The sequence below is a fragment of the Artemia sp. Qi Xiang Cuo genome, chromosome 5 (assembly GCF_049724085.1).
Source record: "Artemia sp. Qi Xiang Cuo chromosome 5, ASM4972408v1, whole genome shotgun sequence".
In the NCBI taxonomy this organism is placed as follows: domain Eukaryota; kingdom Metazoa; phylum Arthropoda; class Branchiopoda; order Anostraca; family Artemiidae; genus Artemia; species Artemia sp. Qi Xiang Cuo.
Window position 1 is genome coordinate 67,700,764 of NC_142798.1, and position 26,820 is coordinate 67,727,583.

Genomic DNA, 26,820 nt, shown 5'->3' on the forward strand with positions numbered 1-26,820 from the left:
GCCTACTTTGTTCTACCTTTAAGATCCTATGTTGAAAACTGGGTAGGCTCCATTGTTGACTATCAATGCATTGTCAACATAAAAATTGTAAAACCCCTAGTATTCAGACAGTACCTAGTCTTAAACAAATATCTTGATTAAAATGTATGTCACCTAAACATGTACAAGAGGCTCCTGACCTAGACATGATGCATATACTTTTACATAGCTGGAACTGGCTGATAGGTTAGTTTGGATAGGCTGACTACAATCCTGTAAACTTTATTTCTTAACTATTGGATTTATACAAAAGCCACCACTATAGCCTATCCTATTTAAAAACAGTTATTCTGATTTGCAACACTTGTGTTTGATTAAGTCTGTCCAAGATTGTGTCTATCTGTAATTTAGATACTTAATACAAACTTTAAAATCATGTGTCAAAGATTGGGTAGCATTTTCTAAGATTAGGCTTGAGCTTGAAATGCGTGTCTAAGATTAGGCCCCAATGTTGACTATCACTGCATTTAAAATATCTATACTGTTTATGGCTAATATATTCAAGCTAATCACATTTTTGCTAAGAAAACTTAGACAAATTCAATTGTAAATAGTCCACTTTCTAGGTAGAATAATAGAGATTTTGCAGCAACTTAACTATTAAATTGGTGATTAGCTGTCTGACTGCTAGCTTTAGCTTGATCTGGACTATACTTTGTTTTCATGTTTAAGCTTAGTTTTATTTTTATTTATTTACAGATCAAGAAGTAGTTCAATTTAATTAAATGAAAGTATCTGCATGATTTTACTAACTAGAAACAACACCAAATCTAGGTTAGTGCTCTGTTCTACTTAAATTAGTTGCTACGCCCTAGTTTTAGAAGGCCACAGAGTTAAATAAAGGAAAAGTAAATAAAGTATAACAAATAAAGAATAAAGTAAGTAAGGGAAAGTGGAAACAGAAAAAGCACAAGCATTGGTATATGGGCAGCTCACATTCAGTACCAAAGCAATAAGTTTTTCATTTGATTTTTATTAAGAAAGAATATGCAGGAGTTACAAAACAACTTTTAAGAAGGAACTCCAAAGACACTAAGAATGCCTTATCAAATATAGGTTGTGGGGACAAGCTGGGTATCTTACTCTATGGTTAAAATATTCAGGCTTATAATATACTTATTGAGAAAATTTAGATAAATCCAGGGCCAATATTACAAGATTTCATAGCTGACATAGGGATAAGGTGAATATACTATCTAATTCCCCATTTTTATGCTCTTTTCAAATATCCAGGGCAAGCTGCTCTAGGTACTGTGGCTGGAGTGTGGCACCACGGCTGGGGCTTTTTTTATTTGAGTTGAGAGGGGGCACCTTAATGAATTTTACCCCAGCAGAGCTCTTCAAAGCAGAGGGGGACAACTAAGACAGTTTCTTTGGGTTCTGTGGCTGGCAGGGTTGCCTAATTTTTTCTTTTATTCAGCTTTTTTTGCTTATATTTGAGTCAAGAGGAGGGGGAGGGCAGTAATTAATTTGTTACCTGGCACCATCAATACTATGATGATGCCACAAAGGCATCACATTGTGGCATCATCACCAAAAGTGAGATTTGCTTGGCTGTGATGTCATTTTCAAAGGATTCTAGGCTATTTTAAAGAATTACCTTCTTAAACCACATTGGCCTGCCATAATATAAGAAAAAATTTGTTTTGTTTATTTATTCAGTATCCATGTTTAGCCTTAAAAACCCCCATTTTTGATTGTTACCTTTTCTTATATTTTAAAAATTCCTACAAATTTGCTTCCAAAATACTTATTACAATTCCTGAATCAGCAGAAAATGTCAATTTTATCTCAATGTACATCTTATTTTTAGAAACATGTTTTTGAATTTTTGGTGGTTATGGACTGTTTTACCTTTTGGGGCCCTATTAAGAGCTCAAAATGGAATTTTTCCTAGGAGTAATTGCTGAATTATGAAAGAGCATAAGAAGAGGCATCAAGTGATGTATTCATTTTCATCCTAGCTAAATTATGTTGAAAACTGCAAATTTACCATTATACCCTGGCTCTGCTGGTAAATTTCTAGGTGGCCCTGTAATTTGGCTAGGATGAAAATGAAAACATCATTTGATGCCTTTTTGTATGCTCTTTCATAATAAAATAATTGAGTCTGGTGCAAATTGCATCTTGAGCCCTTAAAGGGGCCCAAAGGTATTTAATTTTTGAAGTTATTACCTAACTTAACCTGCCAAATGCTTGATTTTCAATTCAAACCATATTCCTGCCATTTCAAGTTTTTCAAATGCAATCAATAAAAATAGCATTGAATTTTGCAATTTGAAACTTTGCTGTTGACTATTCAGGGTATATTCAAATTTATGGTATAGATTTGCACATTAGGGGGGTGGGGGTAAAGCTTTTGGTAAATTTGCTGTGGACCATACAATTTAGCTAGGATGAAAGTGAAAACATAGCTTGATGTTTTTTTATGCTCTTTCATAATTCATATAAAATAACTTTGGGGCCCCTTTAAGGGCTTGGGATGCAATTTGGGTAAATTGTTTGTTGTTCATATTATTGACTTATGAATAAAGTAAACATACCCCTCAATGCCTTTTTTTATGCTCTTTCCAAATATAATAATCATTTTTGTTGGAAATGAATTTTACCCCCACCCTAGGCCTATATACCAATTCAGGTTATATATTTACACATTAAGGGGCATGGGGGAAAGTTTAAACTTACCTTTCATTTACATCAGAAATAAAATTTACCCCCACCCCACCTAATGTGCAGATAGGCTATATACCCTGAATTGGTATATATAGAGGTGGGGGTGAAGTTAATTTCTGACAAAAATGATTATTATATTTGAAAAGAGCATAAAAAAGGTATTGAGTGGAATGTTTACTTTATTTGTAAGTCAATAATATGAATAACAAAAAATTTACCATGTTTACTTTATTCATAAGTTAGCCTAGGCCTAATAATTTGAACAGCAAAAAATTTACTGCATTTTGCACCAAAAGTGATTATTGAATTATGAAAGAGAATAACAAAAAGGCATCAAATGATGTTTTCACTTTCATCCTAGCTAAATTATAGGGTCACCTAGAAATTTACTGCTCTGCCAAACCTTTCTAAATAAAATTTTCTAAGGGTAATTTTCAAAAAGGAACATGACAAGTTTTCCAGGGAAGGGACTATTTCTGTTATAACATAGCTTAGTGGAGGCCTTTTCTTTGATCCTTTGCTGAGGCTATGCGTAGGTTTTTTGCTTAGCAGCATCCTATGGCAAGGGATTGCAAGCCAATAGTAGGGTATTCTATAGCCTGCAAAAATAACTTATAGAATTTCGAGCTTAAACGCAGAACTGCAATTAATTGTCACTCACCTGTTCCAATAATAGTAATTTCACATTGATCAATATTCAGTTGCTCAGCCATGTTTCGCTATTTTGATTCATGCGCCTTGTAAATTCCGCAAAAGAATATTCCGGTCCAGTTCAATCGTTTTTCGCTTGGGTGATCGAGCCGCGCCCAAGACAAGGACACGGGTTTCCAGGCTATGAAGGTAAGAATACCTAGATAGCTCTGTATTATCAATTACTATTTTTTGCGAAAAATTTTGAGACAAGAAGAAAGAAAAAGAGTAGGGAACAGATTCTCAAAAATTTGGTGGCCAAATTTCGTCATTATTCCGGAGTCGTGGTATTTCAGAATGGAATAAATAGTGAAACTAGTGACAAGGGCAGTACAACTAGCCTAAACAGACGGATCTAGAGCAAAATCTTGGAATGGGGGGGGGGGGAGGCAACGTGATAAGGTTGCCAGTAATTGACCAAATTCACAAGTTTATTCAAAACAAAGAGTAGAAAAAACAAAGGAGGATGTCTTTAAAACTAAAAACCTCCCTAGTTAACAAACGTTAAATAAAAAACAAGTTTTTTGAACTGAAAGTAAGAAACAACAAGTGTTATGTATACGAGGGGAGTTGCCCCTCCTCAAAATCTCGCTCTTCACGCTAAAGTTTTCAGTATTTTTTAAAAAGTTTCTTATTGATGTAATTAAATGACATGTGTTAACGTTGCTCTACTTTCAGTTGAAATAACTTGTTTTTAGTTAATTTCTGACCGTTTTTAAAATAACGCCAGGAAATTTTGCTCCACTTCCACAGAAAAATTGTTTTTAGTTAATTTCTGACCGATTTTAAAATAACGCCAGGAAATTTTGCTCTCCCGGTAAGCATTTACCCCGGGTAATTACCCTTAATACCTCCACGCGTAAAGTTGAGCTAGTAAAGAGAGAGTAAGACATCTAAAATGAATTTCGTAAGGAATTCTGGCAAATTCCCCCAGTGTAATACTTCCCCTGAAAAATTCACCCCCTGAAAAACTTCCCTCCCAATGAAAAATAATACCCATGCAAAATCTCACCAGCAGAAAATTCATCGTCCTCTCCCCACCCGAAAAATATAGCCATACTTCCCAATAACAAATACTATACGTAAACAATGGACAAATCTTATAACTTAAGACTTTCTCTAGGGCCTGTGGGGGATCATGTTGTCTCAAAAGGCATAGTTATTGGGTCTTTCAACTATACTGAACAAAATGCTCTATCAAAATTTGATCAGACGATTTTGGGAAAAAGAGGCGTTGGAGGGAACCCAGTTGCCCTCCAATATTTCGGGTCACTCAAAAACGGCATTAGAACTTTTGGTTTCCGCATGAATGATCCGTCTTCCAATATTCTAGGACCACTGGGCTGATATGATCTCCCTTGGGGGAAAAAATAGCAACAAATACAAAATTCCACATTTTTGCAGAAAGGATCTTGAAACATCTAGAGCAGTTTTTTCTGATACATTGAATATAAGGGTTCAATTTTCATGAAGGTTCTTTGACTTTTAGGGGGTATTTCCCCCCTTTTTCGAAAATAAAGCAATTTTTTCAGGCCTTTAGCCTTTGATGGGTAAAATTTAACTTAATAAAACTTATATATTTGGAATCAGTATAATAAACAGATTCCTTTGATATATCTATTTGTATCAAAATTCCGTTTTTTAGAGTTATGGTTACTATTGAGCTGGGTCGCTCCTTACTTACAGTTCGTTGCAAAGTGTTTGATTTTCTATTGCTTCGTAGTTAAAAAAAGATTAAGGCTACGTGCCAATATGGTGTGGTATATACCGACAATTTACCATTATTTCAATACAGCTGTTACGTGGAAATTTAAGGGTAAGACATAGACGGTCTGAACTAAAGGTAGGTCTGTCAATTTATTACGCAATGATTTTTCATTGTGTCCTGGGAGCAACATTTGACTTTCATAATGAAATGGTTTATTTTTTATTGTTCTTGTGCCCACCGACTTCAGTTTACTTTGAAGAAGTGGAAAGCGTAGAGTCCATGCTTGATGGTTTTAGCAGAGCCTGTGGGTCTCAGGCCTGACTGATGAACATGACATTATATATTTTAAAGCTGCATACAATTCTTACCTTGGACAAAAAAAGAATGGTTTTCCTTTGTTCGTGAACTGGAGCCTACAATGTGAAAGCTGACGTGGAATTGTGTAGTCTATCTTAGAGAGGATTACCTGAAGTTTTCCAGCCGTTCCTTCGAGCCAGATTTCTACTTTCGAATGGAAAGCTCTGTTTAAGCAGTTATGCAAGGTGGCAGAACTTTCAAATTGAGGTTAGACTAAAGTATGGGAATGCTTAAAATGTATGATAATTTTCAATCCCAATTCCAAAATATTGTCGCAGAATAATAATAGAAAATGAAGAGGCCCCATATCCGAATATTTTCTAAAGGGTCTAAAAGTTCGTTCAAGTACTGCCATCTACGTTTACAAACCATTTATTTCTGATCTTGGGTACGGTTTTAATTTGATTTTCTGTGTTTGGCACATAGGTAGAAGAACTTTATTAAAGGTATCTCCTTAACTTTAATGGATCTGTCGCTACTAAATTAAAGTTTGGGAGCACTTAAGATGTACGACAATTCCTTGGCCCCAATTCCAAAATAATATCGTAGGAAAATGAGGAGATCCCAAATAAGAGCTTTTTCTCAAGGGCCTGAAATCGAGGCATGTTCCATCTAAAGGTAGCCAATTTTCGTGCCAAGTACTGTCATCTACGTTTATAATCTATTAATTTCTGGTTTTGGTTGCGTTTTTAATTTCTTTTTCCGTGTTTGACACATAGGGAGAAGAACTATATTAAATATGGTCCTTAACTTTAATGGAGTTGTCATTGCTCAAGTATTTTGAGCGCTTAATATATATGACGATTCTTTAGCCCCAATTCCAAAATATTGTGATCGAATAAGTAATAAAAAAATGTGAATATCCAAAATAAGAGTATTTTCTAAAGGGTCTGAAAGTAATGCCAAGTATTGCCATCTACTTTTACAAGTCGTTTGCTTATGATTTTGGGTGAGTTTTTAGTATCTTTTTCCGTGTTTGATCTGTAGCTAGAAGAACTATATTAAATATGTCTCTTTAACTTTCATAGATCTCTCATTGCTATGCTGTAGATTGGGAGCGCTTAAGATGTAAGACGATTCTTTGGCCCAATTCCAAAATATTGTCGTAGAATAATCTTAAAAAAATGTAGAAATCCCAAATAAAAGCATTTCCTCAGGGGTCTGAAAGTCCTGAAAAGTTCTTTTCTGTTATGTCGGAAAAAAAAAATTAGCAACCACTCTGCTCAAAAACAAGCCAAGTCCTCATTCGTTCCAAACAAGTTGCAGGTGAAAAATAACTGGTACCTTTTTCATCCTTCCCACCTCTTACAATCAAACTTTTGACAGAGAAGCTGGCAAGATTCACCTATTCTTTAATACATACTAAGGCGAATCCCTTACGTAAGAAACTCAGCAATTCTTACTTCCACCAATAGAAAAGCCCTTTGATGATAGTTATTATCAGCTTGCTTACACGTTTTTTTTCGAGAAGAGAGCAGTTTAATGACATAAAAATCCCAAAAGCTAAGGGTTAATTACTGTTTATTTAATTAAGGATACTACTACTGCTATTACTAACAATTCACCACAGCACCCAGCTGCCTGAGGCCAACACAGCTACGCACGCTCCTCCTCCATTCGAATCTATTCAAAGCCTCACTCTTTACACCCTCCCAGGAAGTTCCCATTTGTCTTAAATCTTTCTTTAGGACATTCTCCCACCCCAACTACAGACGACCTGCTTTCCGTTTAGCCCTTGACGGTTGGCCGAAAAGGACAATCTTTTGCAATCTGTCATCCTTCATCGGCAGAACGTGCCCAAGCCATCTCAACCTTTCTCTCATTATAGACCTAGAAAGCGGGATTAAACCGAACTTTTCGTAGAGCCTACTGTTTCAGATACGGTCAGTCACCTGGGTACCCAGAATAATCCGTAGGTAATTTCTCTGGAAAGCATCTAGCAAATATACATCTGCTTTTTGGAGCGCCCATGTTTCAGAAACATATTTGACCACTGTCATCACTGTAGCTTCCAATATTCTAATCTTGGCTTGCAGACGTATTCCTATTCTTCCAAACTTTTTTAATACCTCGAGCCTTGGCTATTCTATTTTTAACATCACCACTGCTCCCACCGTCTTTACTAATAATACTACCTAGGTAAGTGAAGCTGTCCACCTGGTCAATCTTTTCGTTACCCAACGTCACCTTTTCATCTTCACTTATTCCTAGCCTTAACGCCTTAGTCTTCTTAACATTAAATTTCAAACCTGCTCTAGTACATTGAGCTCGCTAAACCTCCAAAAGTTCATTCATTTTGCTCACACTTTCATCTAGGAAACTTGAATCATTTGCATAATCTAAGTCCATAAAAGTTTCTCCTCCCCATTTGATTCCATGTTCTCCCATAGCCTTTCCTGAGCTCCTTAAGACCAAGTTTATCAAAATGATCCTTATAAAGGCGGACAGAACACTATCTTGATTAACCCCTGGTTTAATACGAAACCAGCTGCTATCTTCATTCCCTACCTTAACCGCAGTAGTGTAATTTTCGTACATAGCACTAATCACTTTAATGTATTTGTCTGGTATACCATAAAAGGATAAGACCTTCGCTAAAGCTCTTCCGTCAACAGAATCAAATGCTTGCTCATAATCTATAAAACTGAGGACCAAAGGTGTTTGGTAACTCAGAGACTTCTCAATTGTTAACATAAGAGTGAACATTTGGTTGACACATCCTCTACCCTTCCTAAAACCCTACTGTTCTTCTCTTATTACTTTGTCTACAGCATCTCTCAGTCAAAAGAGTATCGTGTTATTAAGTAATTTACTATTTACATAGACCAGGCTAATGCCTCGATAATTACCACACTTACTCCTATCACCTTTCTTATACAATTGTTTAATTTGGGTTCTCCTAAAATCGCTAGGTACTTCCCCTTTTGCAAAAATCCTATTCATAATGTTCAGTAACTTATTTCTAATCTCAGAGCCACCATATTTAATAAACTCATTTACCCCAGTATCAGCAGCTGAGGCCTTATTATTTTTTAATTATTTTAGTACCGTCGCCAATTCTTACTCACAAAATAAATCTTCTATCACATCCAAGGTATCACAAACTTTTTAATTTTCCTCTTTGTCTTTTCTTGCAACTCTATCTCGGATTAGCACATTCTCAAAATGTTCTGTCCATCGCTCTTTAACCCTTTCCTTATCACTAATTGTGGCCCCGTTCCTATCTTTAACTGAGACAAGTCCGGATTGATTACTCCCTCTCAATTTATTAACATGCCAGTACAATATTTTACTGTTATGCCGTCTTGCTGCATCTTCCAGATCCTCAGCAATTTTATCCATGGCCTCCGCCTCACACCTTCTTAGTTCATATTTTAATGCCTTCTCCACTTTCTTTACATTCCTCTTGTTTTCATATGATCTATCACTCAGATAATTGTACAAATCCCTTCTCCTCTCTATTAAACAAAAAGATTTTTCCCTATTATTCGTAGCTGTGCTCTAAATTTTCTTCCCTAGGACTGCATCATCAATTTTACAAATTGTTTTCCTAAAATTATTTGATCCATCTTCCACATAATCAAGTTTTAAACTCTCTAGTTTGGTATTCAACTGCTCCTGGAATGTTTCTCTCGCGTTCTCATCCTGGAGTCTACCAGCATCATAAATTCCCGAGGGGTAGTTACTCTTCCGAAATTTTAACTTTAAATTAACCCTAGACACTGCCAGATGGTGATCTTTACTTTTTACATCAATAACAGCACTCTAATATACCCTATTATCTATGGATCCTGCCAGTCTTTGGTTTACATTAACATAATCATAAAATTTGTTGTGATACCATCACGTGAATACCACGTTAACTTATGGGCCATTTTATTACTGAACACTGTGTTGGTTATAACTAGATTGTTATACCTACAAAATTACAGCAGTCTATAGCCGTTACTATTTTCCTTTCCTACACTAAATTTACCTAGGCTAGGATACCATCAATGCCCATTCCTACCGACCTGGGTGCTGAATTCTCCTAATCTTCTAGTAAGAATCTCCTAGTAAAAACACAATATTTTTACCTGGGATCCTGTTTATTTGCTCCCGTAACTGTAAGCAAAATTCATTTGTAACTAGTATCTCCGTCAGTCAGTTCAACAGGGGCATATACTATTATAACTGATACCCTGAACTTTTTAGTCATAATTAAGCGATTAATATTCTATTTATAATACCTCAATAATACAAGACTTAGCAGCTTCCTTATTCATCATGAGCACTACTCCCTGTCTATGTACCCTATCCTTCCTGCCTGAATAAATAAATTCTATATCACCTAATTTCATGTTTCCTACCCCTGGGATATTAGCTAATTAAGGATTTTGTTATAAAAAAAAAATTTCTGTCAAACGGAAGATCTTTGCACTTTGGTTAGCTAAGAGTGAGCTGACGCAAAAAGGCTTACGTACAGTGGATGTAGCGAAAAACACAGAACTGCTTTTCTTATATCGGCGCATTTCATCTATCAATGCACAAACGTAGTAGAAACGTAGAGTTGAGTACTTAATTTCTTAAACTTTTTTGCATACTGACCAATGGTCTGCGTTGTTCAGGTACCGATCTTCTGATTCAATGCCTTCGGCCGGAATTGCAATGCCCGGTTAAGGGAAAATCATCTGACGCTTACTGTGTTTCTCCCTGTACGCATTTAGAGCTGGGTCGACTCTGAATGAGCTTACAGATTCACACCATTGACCTTCGTTAAAAAAAAAAAAAAAAATCAACAGGACTCGAAGCCCCGACATCACGATTTTATGTCTGAAGCACTAACCACTCGGCCAGTAGGAAGTATTTTCTTTAGAATCATCTTCAATCTCTAAACTGAAGGATTTTAAGCCAGCCAAAGAGCAGTCATGACGCATAGACTCAAACACAGAACAAATAAAATTTAAAAGAAGTCACAAGTCCCTACATGCACGAGGACACAGTTAAAACAAGGTTAAATCAATCTCTGTACCTGCCGTCAAGGTCGTATCCAGGATTTTGTTCAGAGGGGGGGGGGTATTTTTACTCGGAAAGGGGAGGGAGTACAAAAAAATTGACACAACGGAAAAAAATTATTTACATGTATTTTTTTTTAGCTTTTTATAAGTCAAACAAAAATTTCGGGGAGACGGATCAAACCAAGTAACCCCCCGCCCTGGATAAGGCCATGCCTGCCGTATTTGCTACTCCAAAAAATAGGAAAAATCTTTTTATAATTCAATATTTTCTTCACAAGTGTATCACATTCACAATATTACTATAAAGACCTCACATCAAGAGGTGATGATCGCACTACCGGTTCACAGAATCTGAAAATCCATAAATTAAAACATTGACAAAAACATATAATTTTGGAAATATACAAAAGGTAAAGATTACTCCTTGTAACAAATTTTAATGTAAGCTAAATGGTAAAGTTTTGTTAAAACCTGTGATTGAGCTTCCCTATAAGCCATGCGTTTTGATCAATATTTTGTCAAAGTAGTGACGTAAATACCATGTTAATTTCGAAATATTTTTGCTAAAAACCATCCATATCATATATTAAACCATACGGTGGTACATACCTGCCATATTGTAAATATTTTTTATAGATTCAGTATTAAAGTGATCCTAAAATAGTGTATACCATAAGGATATGCCACTGAAATGTAATTGAAATTGGCCTCACAAAAATCTGTTCTTTAAAACTATCTAAAGTCAAAGTTGCTTTTAATGCTGAACATATTTAATAAATAAAATGTGACAAAAATTTGTGATTTAAAAAAAAATTAATATTTTATTATAAAATTGAATATGACTCAGATAAATTAATTTTTTTCAAGATAATTAGAAAAAACGTACAAAAAATAAACGAGAGAAAACCAGAACATAATACAAATATTCTGTCAAGAACCTTAGGTCAGTCGTTCTCAAGAAGAAAAAGAAGAAAAATATAAAATTAAATGCTATGTATATTATTCTTTTTCTTGGTTTAGTATTTTAGTTTTCGTTGGGTATTTTATTCTACTTTATGTATTTTTTACTTTTTGCCCTAAGATAGCACAAGCGGACGTCTCAGCCAAAGTATCTGCATTATTTTCTGGACTTTAATGGCTGAAATATGCTTTCGTTAATTTGTTCTTGCGTCACCTTAGAATTTTCTAAAAATTATGTTTGAGCCAGAGTTTAAAAAAAACAGATTATTTGTTATATCAATTCATCGGTATTATCAATTAAGGCTATTATTGAATGATTTATTTAAATTTATTATTTAACTGGCAATAATTTGAATACTTAATTAACGAATTGATTAATATCAACTAATTAATTAGTTAAAATAATATTTCATTTATTAAATTAACTAATAACATTTTAAAAATAATGCAATAGGAATAAGGAAAACGGTTATTTTGGAAAACTCTATTTCCAAAAAAAGGAATGTTTCAGAAAAACAATTTCAGAAAAACATTGGTCCAAAAGACCAACTAATTTCGATGATAATTAATTATTAATTATCTCCAAGAGAGAAACTCCCCCTCCCTTTCATAAATTTCAGAAATACCTCATTGGTACTACAGAGAGTGTTCTGCACAAAAAAATTAGCTTCCAGGTAAGTGCTATAGGGTAGCTGAGCTGAGCTTTGGCTGGTTAGAGTAGGTCAAATGACCTTACGCCACTTAAGTAATACTTCACTGTATATAAATATAAATAATATAGCAGTAAGATCACGGCTTAGTGATTTTTGGCTATTACATCCTCGGCACGTACAAACAGCTCCTCCCACTTAATCTGCCATCAGCGGTCCAGTGTATATTAAATTGGAACGCTTATTTTGGCAGAAACTTTGTCAAAATGCCTTTGAAACCAACTCGAGACTTCGAAACCTACTTGTAATTCCTAAAAACATCTAATAATAACATTGCACTAATAATTACTTATTTTTATATATGTACTGGAATAAATTGATTTAAAATTTTAAAATTAGATTCTTTATAATTTAGTGTTGCAAAGGTGAAGCCAAGTTTCGCGTTCAAGAGAAATTTGACTTATATACCCGTGAATAAATGGAATATCGCATATGTTTATAGTTGTTTAAATGTTCTCCAGAGCACTTGCATCTCGGGCCGGTTTTGTATAACGTTTGAGATAGGGAATGATCATACTGTATTATATTTATATACAGTGGTAATACATAGATAAAATAACAGTTAAAGCAAAATAGAAATTCGAATAATCATACTAGAAATTAAATATTTATCTAATATTTAAATCTAAACAACTAAAACTGCCTGCTTTTCCTCCGTTTTTGTTAAGCATGGAGTAAAATAATGTAACAGAAGAAAAGTAGCAGCACATTACTGGTGGTGACGCTTATGGTGGGCTCAGACACACTGTTAAAAGATCACAAAAGGTGTTTTGGGTCTTATCACAGTACAATCCTAAACTTTTGGTAAATCAAAAATAACAAAGCCAGCGAGCTTTCGATGAAGATTTTCCATCGACGGGGAGAGCCATTTAGAAGTAATCACCCCCTATGCATTATTAAAGCAGCAAAATAGCGGACTATTTTTAGATTGCTTCACGTGATCAAAATAATATAAAAGCCTTAAAAACACATTGAAACTGTCAGTTTAAGTTCTTGGTATGCTTTTATGCATTGGTAATTCACTACCAGAATTTCAGCGCATGCTTATATGTATACATACATAATAGATACATGTATATAGCACTTATTACTGTACTTACAACATGTGGTATACACACATATATATCGTACCACGAAGCAATAGTACATGGTAATGAGCCTTTTATAAGTCCATAGAAAATGTTCTAAAAATTATAATTCCATAGAAATCTTAAAAGAAATCATTGAGCAAGAGCTTGATTCAAGCTTCAAATTACCGTTTTTACTGTAAGAGAGACCCTAAAATACTTTACTCATTCTTTACTATACTTTACTCTACTATAGTTACTATAATTTACTATAATTATTATAGTTGTAAGTGCTATATTATAGTAAATTAATTATACCTAATTTACTGTAATAATTTGCATAATTTACTTGTTATTTACATAATATAATAATAACTTACATAACATACTGGGTTCATCGATTGATAAGCCCAGCTGGGGTTATTGAGAAGCGTATTTATGTTTTTTCTAGTGAATGCCAGGAGTCTTTCCAACTTTGGTCAATACTGTTTGTCCCATATTCCTAATTTTCTGTTGTTTCTTTTTTGTTTTCCTTGATTTATTCTCTGTCTTTTCTAGATCCTACTCAGTATTTTTTTTTGTGACGGATTATAAGTAAAATGATGATGATGGTGATGACATAGACCCGAAATACTTTCATTAAAACTTTAAACGATTTTCCAAATTATAAAGACGATTACAGTTAACAGTAGTGCTCGCACTGTATTTGGTTACAGTAATCCGAAAGGCGGTATGATAGAAATTCCGAAATTTAGAAGTAATTTAGAAAATTAGAAATTTAGGTGGCATATTAGAAATTATATTTTACAAGTTAAAAATTTAGAAGGAGAGCAAAAAACTAAAAAATACATTTGGTGTACTTAGATTGTTATTGAAGAACTGTTGTTTGCACAATAGCTGTTTTTATCTAGACTTTAATGTAAGAAAATCAAAATTCTTGTGTGAAAAGCTCAAAATGTTTCATATTTTTGCGCTTTTGGAAAATTCGAAACTACCAACTACCTTGAGACTCAAATAAGTTACAGGAACGTGGAGTAGATGAGTCGATTGAGCTCATTTTGTCCAATAGGATGGGCAATAATAATTTTTTTACAAAAAAAAAAAAAAAAGCGACATAACGCATTTCGAATTGCTGCAGCCGTGTTGATCGAAATTTCAATCACGATTATAGAAGTACAATAAGCACGAATAATAACGATACTGCTAATGCGAACAACTCACCGAAACACCAGGCCACCTGAAGTCAATACCCCTGCTCAAATCCCTCCTACGTGTCAACCCATTCAAAGCTTCACTCTTTACCCCCTCCCATGAACCTCCAATTTGCTTTAAATTCTTCCTTATAACCTCTTTCCATCCAATTCGAGGACGACCTGCTTTTGGTTTAGGCTCAGACAGGCACCCTCTAAAATATCTTTGGCAATCTGTCCATTGAAGAAGAATAATATCTACCCGTGTGTTTATATCACCAGCTTAAATATATCTCTGACCTTGTGGTTCGTCAAACAGCTGTTTTTACAGGATAAATCACCGTTTTTCAGTGTGTCTGTTCTTACCTTTAGAAGAAGCTATAATACACAAGTATACGTAAACTACCCTATTTTTAAATAACAGAGAGGTTTCCGAAATAGCGTTTTAGCGTGCTTTCCTGACGCTACTTTTTTAAGTAACTTGACTAATGAATCTGGCGGAAAAGTAAGGCTAATTTTACCGTTTAGACTGTTGGACTCTGTGTGCTTTCAAAAAGAAATATTGTTTATTTCTGTTAAAATAAATTGTTCTTTTTTTATTTATTCGGTGCCAAATGGACGCCAGATTTTAGACAGTTTCAGAAACCTCATTTTTTACGTTTTATTAAGGTCATGCTAATAACGTTCACGTAAAGTAAACACTATTTCAAAAACCTCCCTAACAAAAACTGAAAATTACGTTTTTGAAATGGCATAACATAGTTCATAAGCTCTGACTAGCATTTTCGTGTATTCACTATTTTACAGCTACCGATTTCGCCACTGTTTACGTTCGTTGGGCTTTGGAGTAGAATTTAAGCGTTTTCTTTTTCTTCCCTTTTTAGTCACAGATTGTTTATAGATTGTTCTGTTGTGTTTATGATGCTCTTTTCGGCAAATTTTCTTACAACCTGTTGGATTTTTAGCTTTCCGACATCTCGAGCACTGATGTCTCCTCCTTTCCACTCTCCCTTTTGTTGCTAGCACTTTACATTTTACTGGACATTGAACTTGAGACCCTGTCAAATTAGTGACAGGTGTTGGTCTTTTTTCAGGTAGTTTCCCATTATAAGGAGTTCTCATGAAGAGGACAAAATTGCTTTTAGACCCTAATTGAGGTGTCTTAGTTCCTCGGCCACCACTAGAGATATTTGTGGCGTTAACTCGAAGAAGACATGGGCATCCATTTGCAGCTATTGCTACGTAGAGTCTTTTTTTAGTCTGAGTTGACGATGTGTAGGTATCAAAACTGCTTTCTTCGAGGCTTTCACGAAGTCGGCAGTCATCATTCGGATTGGTCTGCAAAAAAGATTATGATTAAGCTTTTAAGATATTAAGCTGCCTAATTAAGCTTATTACTTAAGCTTTAAGAAATTAAGCTTTATATATTCTATAAAATGCATTTGAAGTGATCTCAAGCGATCGAAAATAAATTGAATCAATCGACTGAAAGAAAAAAAATATAAATTTTTATTGACCAATTTCGTTTTTAGGGACCAAGTTTATTTGCCTCCCCCACCTACCTTAAAAATTGTTAATAAGTCTCCTTCGTCAGTCAATCAAGAAATCGGTCTGTAAAATAGAAATTAAGCTTTAGATATTCTATGGATAACGTTGAAAGTAATTTCAAGCAAATGAAAATCAATTGAATCATGTAACTGACAGCAATTAAAAAATTACATTCATAGGGACCAATTTCTCCGTTTTCCCAGTAGAATCCATCAAAAACTGATATCTTAAAGCAAGTAGTTAGTGATCATCCAAAATTGATGAACACAGTCATGGCGCCGCTTCAGCCATTGCGGCACGACGGTTATTTATAGTTAGACTAATAGTTTGAGTACAACAGAACTTTGTATATAAATTCCTCTACATTATAAACAAACTTATTCATCAGTATATAAAATTGGGCAGGCAGTATTTTAGGAAGGATTAAGGAGAGAGTCAGCCTTGTAGGAAGGGGTAGTCTTATAGGATTCGTGATCAGAGTCTTTACAATTTTTTTTAGGTTTTGATGATGAAAGATCATCGAAATTAGGGTCTTGACATTCAGTTTAGTTTAAACCGTTTTCCACAACCTCATTTGACAACATTCTAACCAGTTTTGGCGTTATGATGATAGATCATTGAAATTAGGGCCTTGACATTCAGTTTACTTTAAACCGTTCTCCACAACCTCATTTGACAACGTTCTAACCAGTTTTGGCGTTATGATGATAGATCATCGATATTAGGGCCTTGAGATTCAGTTTAGTTTAAATCGTTTTCCAGAACCTCATTTGACAGCATTCTAACCAGTTTTGGCGCAGTTTTTAGCAACAATATACAGAATGTGTCGTCTAAAACAGTTGCTAAAATAATTGTCGTCTAATATAGTTGTGCTGGCGAATAAGTCCTTGGGGATAAGAAAAATACACAGAATAACTTGAAATAATATCCAAGTTTTATTTAAATAACCTTTTAAACCAGGTTATTTATATGGAGTTAAATATTACCTTTTCTGGTCATTTTTTAAACCAATTGTTCTTATAACTTTTATAACAGTCTAATTCACATTAACCTAGTTACTAGCCCTGCATTCAAAACGCAAATAATATTGTTTTATTTGGACGGCAAAAGCAAGCATGAGTGAATTCATTTATTTTTCATTTCCTGCAAAATTACTGTGTTTATTCCGAAATGAAATTGATTGACCGATTTGTTTTTATTATATTATATTAAATACAATAAATAAATTATATTTTTTATTAATTAAATATAATTATTTATTAATTAATTAAATATTAATATTAACGTAATGTTAGTTTAGTATTAATTAATAAATAATTAATACAATTAAACATTATTAAATGTAATTAATTAATAAAAAAAATATAACTAACTGTAAATATAATAAAGAAATATATTCAATTTTATTTTCTTTATATAAAGAACATTAACGTATTTATTTTGCTAATTTTAACCGGTTTCTACCGATTGCAAGACTATTCTAGAGTATTTGAGCCATGAGAAATTCTGACTAAATAGTTAACTGTATCCTATTCAGGGGAACCAGTTTGGAGGTTGGGCAATTGCTACTCCTAGGTTTTTTTGCCCTCTTAGATTTCGAAAAACACCTTTTTTGATATTCTCAGAATAAAAAAACATATACCTCCCCACATTTTCACGAATTGTTCACCACATATTCTGTCACACCCTCTGGAGAAGAGGGGGGCTAAAGAGAGAGAAAGTTCTCTTCAAATATATAATAAGTTTCAGTGGTGTTACCCAAAGCCGTATCCAGGGGGAGATTCGAGGGTTCGAACCCCCTCGAAACGTTTGTCCGACTCGCAAAAAAAACTTTCATAACAAATTCATCATAAACAAATGCATATCAACAAATTTTTTATTTGTACCCCCCCCCCCAAAAAAAAAAACTACCCCCCCCCCCCCTCCGAAAACAATTTTGGACACGACCCTGGTGCTACGTTATAATTTGTCTTTACTTATATATATATAACATATTTTTTCCGCAGTTTTCCTATACATTTGCAAAACATATCTAAATTCATAAACAAAACTCACAAAACTTATGCTAAAATCTTTAACTTAAAAAATTATTGACTTTTTGCATTCATGTATTTAATGTTTTGCTTTGCGGCTGATCCGCCCCAAAACTTCAAAGTGTTTTGTTAAAAGAAAAGCACTTAAATTTAAGTACGTGCGGGAAAAGAAAGAACCATAAATACCTAGGTTAAATTGCTAAGGTACTAGATGTCAAATGGCAAAACTGATGAACATGTCATAAAATTATAATTTGCAATAAAATTTTCAGGTTTTCAAAGTAAAATTTCTGTACACTTAAGACCATAACTCCTGCATGATGTGATGAGGTGTAATATAAGTAAATGAGAAAAATCTTGTCATACTTACAACTTAAGAAAAATGCAAGTATCTAGCATGTATATTCATAGACCATTGTTTAAAGTAAAGTGAATTTAGACTCTTGAAAAGATATAAACCACTTCTTATCGTCCGGAATTTTCTTCGAGCTCTAACCATAGACCACAGAATAAATATGTATACGAACAGTAGCGAAAAGTTCCTCCAAACATGATGCACATTCACAGCGCGCTGTTTGGGAAGTATCCAGATCGTCAGAGCAATAGTTTTTTTTTTTTTTTTTTTTTTTTTTTTTTTTTTTTTTTTTTTAGTGTAACACTGGGTTTATTTAAAAAAAAAAAAATATATACATCATCGATTCCCTGAAGCATGTTTCTCGTCATGATGCGCTAAACATTAGTCATTGCGCGTTCGCGAAGGCGGAGTCATGAAGAGTGGTTTAGCTTGTGTGGTTTTAGATGTGTTTTAAAAATCTTCAGTGGAGAGGATAGGACTTTTCGCTACTGTTTGTATATATCTATACTGTGCCATAGACGAACCATAGATCTACCTCAAACCCTAGCTCAAACCATTATTCTAATGGTTAAAATTGATTACTAATTTCAGCCATAGTACGATATGATGACATTTAAAGCCTTCCTGGACCATGTCAACACGAAAATTACCGACAAAGGAAAATTTAAGCAAACACATCCTTGAATACAAACTGAATAAATTAACAAAAATGATGTGCCACGCCCAAAGGCGTATCCAGGATTTGTGGGGCGGGGGGACGTACAAAAATTTCGAAGGGTGGTTCAAACCCGGTACTCCCTACCCTGGATATTTCCTTGACCATACCCCCCACCAACCAAAACTTCCACTTCCTTATCTCAATAATATTTACATCTCTTAATATAAAATCAGCCCATTCCTCACTCTCAAAACACCCGATTAGAATGTCCTCCCTCAATCGTTCTAATTCCTTACAAAAACAATTAATTAGATCATTACCCCGCCATTAATTCTAATGATTTTAATAATTAACTATTATTAATTTTAAATTATTTAGATTATCAAACAGTTCGTGGTAACGAACTGTAAGTAAGGAGCGACCCGGCTCCATAGTAACCGAAACTCTAAATAAACGCAATTTTGATACCAGTAAATACATAAAAAGAATTCGAGTTTTATGCTGATTTCAAATATATAAGTTTCATCAAGTTTAGTCTTACCCATCAAAAGTTACGAGCCTGAAAAAATTTGCCTTATTTTCGAAAAAAGGGGGAAACACCCCTAAAAGTGATAGAATCTTAATGAAAATCTCACCATCAGATTCAGCGTATCAGAAAACCCTACTGTAGAGGCTTCAGGCCAAGAGCTGATCCAGGATTTCGGTTCGGGGGGGGGGTTACCAATTTTCGACTCGGTTTTCGACTTATTTTTACTAAGGTTTTACTAATTTTCGACTCGGTCAAAAATTTCGGGGGGGGGGGTCAAAACGGGTACCCCTCCCCCCTGGATACGGCCTTGTTTCAGGCTCCTATCTGCAAAAATGTGGAATTTTGTATTTTTTTTGCCAGAAGAAAGATTACGGATGCGTGTTTATTTGTGCTTTTTTTTCCAGGGGCGATCGTATCGATCTAGTGGTCCTAGAATATCGTGAAAGGGCTCATTCGAACGGAAATCAAAAGTTCTAGTGCCCTTTTTAAGTGACAACAAAATTTGGAGGGCAACTAGGCCCCTTTCCACTCTCATTTTTTTCCCGAAGTCACCTGATCAAAATTTTGAGATAACCATTTTGTTTAGCAAAGTCAAAAATCTAATAAATGTATCTTTGAGAATGACTTCATCCCCCACAGTTTCCAGGAGGGAAGAGCTGCAAGTTATGAACTTTGCCCATTGTTTACATATAGTATTGGTTATTGGGAACTATACAGACGCTTTCAGGAGGTATTTTTTCTGGTGGTGGGGGGGGATCGGAGGAGAGGGTTACGTGACAGGATCTTTCAATGGAGGATTTTTTCATGGGGAAGGGACATTTCTATGAAGCGGGCGCCCGATTTCCCAGCATTATTTAGAAAACGATCAGAAATTAAACAAAAAAACACAAGTTTTTTCAACTGAAAGTAAGGAGCAACATTGAAACTTAAAACGAACAGAAGTTATTACGTATATGAGGGGTTTCACCCCCTAGTCAATACCTCTCTCTTTACGCTAAAGTTTTTTAGTACTTTCAAAAGAGCTATCTATTCTACTTAAGCGGCCTTTGTGATTCAGGGGTTTGTGATTCGAACAGAATTCAAACTTTAGCACAAAGAGTGAGGTATTGACTAGGGGTTGAATCCCCTCATATGCGTAATAATTTAGTTCGTTTTAAGTTTTAATATTGCTCCTTACTTTCAAATGAAAAAAACATGTTTTTTTGATTAATTATTAGTAAAGACGGTGGGAGCAGTGAAGATGTTAAAAGTAGAATAGCCAAGGCTCAGGGTGTTTTTTCACAGTTAAAAAAAGTTCGGAAGAATAGGAAGATAAGTCTGCAAACCAAGATTAAAATATTAGAAGCTACAACGATGACAGTGGTCAAATATGGCTCTGAAGCATGGGCGCTCCGAAAAGCGGGTGAAGATTTGGTAGATGTTTTCCAGAGAAATTGCTTACGAATTGTTCTGGGTACCCGTCTGACTGACCACATTTCAAACAGTAGGCTGTATGAAAAACGGTGCTCAATCTAGCTTACTATGGCTGCAAGGAAAGAAAGGTTAGGGTGTGTATTGCACTTTCTCCGGATAAAGGATCACAGTTTGCGAAAGATTGTCTTTTTTAGCCAACCGTCTAGGGCTAAACGGAAAGCAGCTCGTCCTCGTCTGGGCTGGGAGGACGCCATAAAGAAAGATTCAAAGGAAATGGGAACTTCATAAGAGGGTGTAAAATGGGAGGCTTTGAATAGATTGGGATGGAGGAGGAGCGTGCATAGCTGTGTTGGCCTCAGGCGGCTTGGTGTTGCGGTGAGTTGTTAGTAGTAGTAGTAGTAATAGTAGAAGTAGTAATAGTAGTAGTAGATAGACTGAAGGTGTTGAAAGCCTGAAGAAACGGAATCGGTTATAGGTCTCTTTCTCTATTACCTCTTCTATTGTTTCCACTATTCCTGTTAGACATCTGGTTGATATTTACTAAACGCGTATTGCAATGCTTTCTGTATATTATATTTAAAAATACAAAGTTTTTCCGAGGGAAGTAAAGACCGAAGTTGAAACTTAAAACGGACAAAAATTATTACTTCACACCCTATTTAATATATATATTAATATAACTAGTACAAATAAACCAACTAATTATGTTTCCGTATGCTTTTAGGATTATAAAAAACTAGCGCTTTACTGAAAACACAAAAATCAAGTATAAAAAATAGGGTTATTGATTTGAGAGTCAAGAGTGAGTATGTAGCCTGACAACACTAAACGAATCTATAAGGCTTTTCAGTCTTACACCAGTTGTGACATTAGTAACTTTCAGTATACAATTAAAATTATCTTAAAAACATAAGCGTAAAACTAAATATTTTTTAATTACTGCAAAGTCATTGCACAGCATACAGAAATATTGGATTGATTTATCAAGCATCATTTTGCTCTCACCACCTATAATACCAAAAGTGGGTAATAGACAGTCTTAAAATGTAAGAAATATGCTTTAGTATCCTTGAAATGAAGATCAAATAAGACATAATATGAACTCTGGAAATCCGATTATTTGTCTCTATACAAGAGTGAATTTCAATCTATGATACAAATTCTAAAGCTAGTCTATAGTCCTAATACTATCTAGATGGCCTTACTTCGAACTTGTACAAACTAATCTTGACATGTCCTTTTAAGAACCAAAACGAAAGCCATTCGTTGAACTGAGCCATTGTGCAGAAGTAATGTCAAATTAAACTTAAAAAAAATAAAGACAATCCCAAAATGAATTGTTGCTTTATCTTAAAAGGGATTGATCCTAAGAGAGATTGATAATATTTTGATTCTACAAAAAGTGTCCATAATTGGTTTACTTTTACTTTACCAAAACTCCTATATTATTTTATTTTGAGTAAAGCATTAGTTTTGTATAATCCTAAAAGCATTGGGAAACATAATTAATTGGTTAATTTGTACTAGTTATGTTAATATATATTAAATAGTCTGTGAAGTAATAATTTCTGTCCATTTTAAGTTTCAACTTCGCTCTTTACTTCCCTCGGAAAAACTTTGTTTTTTAAAATTAATCTCTGTTCGTTTTTTATTAAAATTTAATGTAGAAACAACGCTGTCATGATCTTTTTTATTTATACGGAATAATTTATGTTCGTTTTAAGTTTTAATGTCACTTCTTTGTTTCAGTTGAAAACTTATTTTTAATATAATTTCTAATTATCACCGATCTAGGGGAGATAAGACACCTCTAGAAAATACTGCAAACAACCTTGACAACTACGAAAAACTTTTAGTCTATAACATTAAGTTCATTATCCATACTTCACGAAACAATACATGTTTTTCAGGAACGTTTGTTTTTCGATGAGTAAAAAGCTGTTTTTACTCGGCCGACTTCGCCTGAAAAAGCCATAATGAAGACAGGGCTTTATAAATCACCTGCTGTCTAGAACAAACTAGAAGGCCTCTGTAACAAAAGAAAGCTGTTTAAGGGCTCATTTAAAAGCTTATATTTATACTTAATCGCTTTTTATAAATTTGACTTGATAGCACATTCCCACAAAGTGTACTTTTGGTTGTTTCCCCAACTTTTTTAAATGAAACAAGTGCCTTTTCCAATGAAATTACCAAAAAAAATATGATTTCAAAACTTAGGCAAGAGCAAAAACTAAGGGGGCAAAGACGTCCCTTCCCCTCAATTACCGCCGTTAGAACAATTACCGCACACAGGCTTCATCACAAAGTGAAGTTTCAAGGTTCAATTCAAAACTTTTGATCAATCAAGCTTAATTTTTGGTAGATGTTTAGTTGAAAAGTTTTTAGTTTTAGTTAATTTGTTTTCGCAATAATCATTTACTTTTAATATGACTAGGCGATTTATGAAACTTACCAAGAGGGTCTGGAGGGGGAGTATATTTGAGGGGATCTTATACCTCCAGTTAAGGGTTTTGGACCATAATTATTACAATGATACCGTTTTAAGCTTCCAAGATTTTCCACTTAAGAAGTGGTACCAAAAATGTTGCTTTCAGTGCTATATCTCACTTACGAATGGTAGAACTGATAAAAAGCACGTAAATACGAGCAAAAGTTTTCAAATGACCCACTAAACATCACTCTAAAAACTTCTAGCAGCCCACTCACCCTAGCTTTTCCACTAAAGACATGGCACCAAAAGTGCCGTTTTAAGTGTAATTTGAAACAATCAGATGGTGGAATTTATAGGAAGAACGTAAATATGAGCAATATTTTTTATATGAGCTATCGAAAATCTATCTAATATGTTCTGATAGCCCACTAGCCCCACCCCTCGAGAAACGGCATAAAAAGTGCCTTTCGTGCCATATGGCACTTGCACACGACGAAATTTATATAAACTACGCACATATGAGAAATAGCTTTTGAATGAGCTCTTAAACATCTCTCTAGGATGTTCTAGTAACTCGCTAGGCCTGGAATAAAGAAGAAAAAACGACCGTTTAAATTTTTTTTACTTTTAGTTGCTATGCGCTGTGGTTCACTGTTTACTAGGTTGCAGCTAATCCTGAGAAACTAATTAACATTAAAATCTGCGAAATCTAATAGATAGTAGAATTTTTAAAAACCAAGTAAATATAAGCAATAGCTTATAATTAAGCCATTAAACGTCTATCTACGACGGTGTTGTAGCCTGCTGATGTTTCAGTAGCCTACAGATGAGCAGGCTATTTATGAAACTTACTAAGGGGGCTGGGAGGGGAGTGTGCGGGAGGGGTTCTGGTGAACTTCCAGTTAAGGATTCTGGAACATAATTATTGCAATGATACCTGTTTTGTACTTCAAAGCTTTTCCACTTAAGAAGGGGCACCATAAGTTTTGTTTTCAGTGCTATACCGCACTTACGAATGTAAAATTGAAAAAAATACGTATATAAGAAGAATAGTTTTCAAATGAGTTATTAAACATCACTTTTATAAGTTCTGCTAGCCCAATAGCCCCAGCTTTTCCACTTGAGACACGACACGAAAATGGCCGTTTTTGGTGCCATTTGGAACTTGATGATGGTGGAAATTATATGAAAGACATAGATATGTGCAATATCTTTTATATGAGCTATAAAAGATCTGTCAACGATATTCTGGTAGCCTGCTAGTGCCACCCCTTGAGAAATATCACCAAAAGTGCCATTTTAGAGCCATATGGCACTTGCAGATGGCGGAATTTATAAAAAAAAAACACGTAGATATGAGAGATAGATTTTGAATGATCCATTAAGAATCTCTCTATGATGTTCTGGTAGCCCGCTAGGCCTATTGAAAAAAAAACAAAAAAACGGAGACAGATCAGTGCTACCGATGCAAAAAAGTAATGTTCCTTGTTGTTCAAGAAGGGAGACTGTAATTTCCCTGCATAAGGTTTTCGACCGTGCTGATTCCAATGGTACACTTTTCATTTTGATCTGACGCCATTTTTGTGGGGTTTTAGGCTTTTTTCGAAATCACCATAAATTTCTTTTTGCAATAAACTTTTACTTTTAAGACAAACCGAAATAATAGTTGACATTCCTGAGTCAGTGTCAGATGGGAATTTTTTTTCAAAAGGCGCGTTTTGACTTTTTTTTAACTTTTGCTTACTATGGGCTGTGGTTCGCTCACTACTAGGTTGGAGCTGCCGCTGCAACCATGAAACCTTGCCGGGACATGCTTTAAAAAATGAGCCTAGAAAACGACTGAAAAAAAACAACAACAACGAATACCGATACAGATATTCCCGATACGATACATGCGGTACCAATACGCCCGACACCGATACGCGCGACATCGATACACCCGATATAACATACAGCCCTTCCCCAGGGACTATGGAGGGCCATATCATCATCAAAACCATATATATTGGACCTTTGAACTATGTTAAACAAAATAGTTAACTCAAAATTTTTATAGGACTAGTTTGGGTGGAGGGGGCCTGTAGGGAGGGGGGCTATTGACCCTCCAACCTTTTTGGTCACTTGAAAAGGGCACTTACAAATATAATTCCCTTTCGAATGAGCTATCAACCACCTCTCTATGATGCTCTGGCCACCCCCTAGCCCTGCTAGAAAAAAAGGGAGACAGATCAGTGCTACCCATGCAAAAAAGTCGTTTTCCTTGGTGTTCAAGGTGTGGGATTGTAATTATCCTACAAAAGGTTTTGAACCATGCTGATTCCAATGACACACTTTTTATTTCGATTTGACGCCATTTCCAAGGGTTTTCAGGCTCTTTTTTGAAATCACCATAAATTTCTTTTTGCAACAAACTTTTACTTATAAGATTAACCAAAACAATAGGTACCATTTCTGGTTTAGTGTCAAATGGTAATTTTTTCTCACGAGACATTTTTTTTTGAAAACATATTTTTCAACTTTTGATTACTATGGTCTGTGGTTCGCTCTTTACTAGGTTGCAGCTGCCGCTGCAATATATATATATATATATATATATATATATATATATATATATATATATATATATATATATATACTAGTTTCTATTTGACTACGACTGATACTAACAACTCACTAAAGCACCAAGCTGCCTGAGGTCAACACAGCTGCGCACGCTCCTCCTCCTCCCCAAACTATGTGAAGCTTCAACTTGAATTTTAACTTTGCTCTTTACTTAAAAACTTCGGTTTTTGATAACTTATAGAACCATAATTTAGTTCAAGACCTACCCAATTTTAGTTCAACCAAATTTTAGTCTTTAGGCTACTATATAATCAGGAATAATAATGGAGTTTTCTGTTAAATTTAAGATTTGTCAAGAAATTTTATCTGACTCTAGCTTAAGACCCATTCACAGTGAGATTTTACCAATACCGAGATTTGACTAGCACTAATTAAGTGCCAGAATGACTAGCGCTTTAAGTGCCAAAATAAATTTGAAGAAAATTCTGATTGGCTCAAATTGGCGTTACCTAAACATCGGCATTATTAAATCTAATTGTGAGTGACAATTTATAGAAACGCAATTTCAGTCATGACTTACTTATAAGTAAGTTATTCATATGACAGTCATGACGCTGTTCATAAGACTTACGCACACCATAGAATTATATGCTAACTATATATATGTTAAAATTATAGGTTTATATATTATGTTAATAGCTAACAACTATATAAATGTTAAGATTGTATACTTCCTTTGACTGCTATTTCAAGAGAAATGACAGACAATAAAAACCATCTCTAATATATGCTATGCAACGACCCACCCCTTCCGGTAAAAATGAAGTTGTTGACGGGGTCAAAAGTTCTTAAAGTAACAAATAAAAATCCAATCATTCCACTGCACCTGGGAACGTTGTT

At 34.7% G+C, this 26,820-nt stretch overlaps 2 protein-coding genes across 2 annotated transcripts in view; both read right to left on the reverse strand.

Moving 5' to 3' along the window:
- Window positions 1–3,512, reverse strand: part of Rep (Rab escort protein) — a 115,925-nt gene extending 112,413 nt beyond the window's left edge. Inside the window, exon 1 of the mRNA XM_089089875.1 lies at window positions 3,374–3,512. Within this exon, the coding sequence (XP_088946001.1) occupies window positions 3,374–3,425 (52 nt within the window). The 5' untranslated portion in view covers window positions 3,426–3,512. The remainder of the gene's footprint in view (window positions 1–3,373) is intronic.
- Window positions 3,513–10,722: 7,210 nt separating this feature from the next.
- Window positions 10,723–26,820, reverse strand: part of bnl (fibroblast growth factor branchless) — a 178,425-nt gene continuing 162,327 nt past the window's right edge. The window contains exon 3 of the mRNA XM_089089876.1: window positions 10,723–15,729. Coding sequence (XP_088946002.1) covers window positions 15,199–15,729 — 531 coding nt within the window. The 3' untranslated portion in view covers window positions 10,723–15,198. The remainder of the gene's footprint in view (window positions 15,730–26,820) is intronic.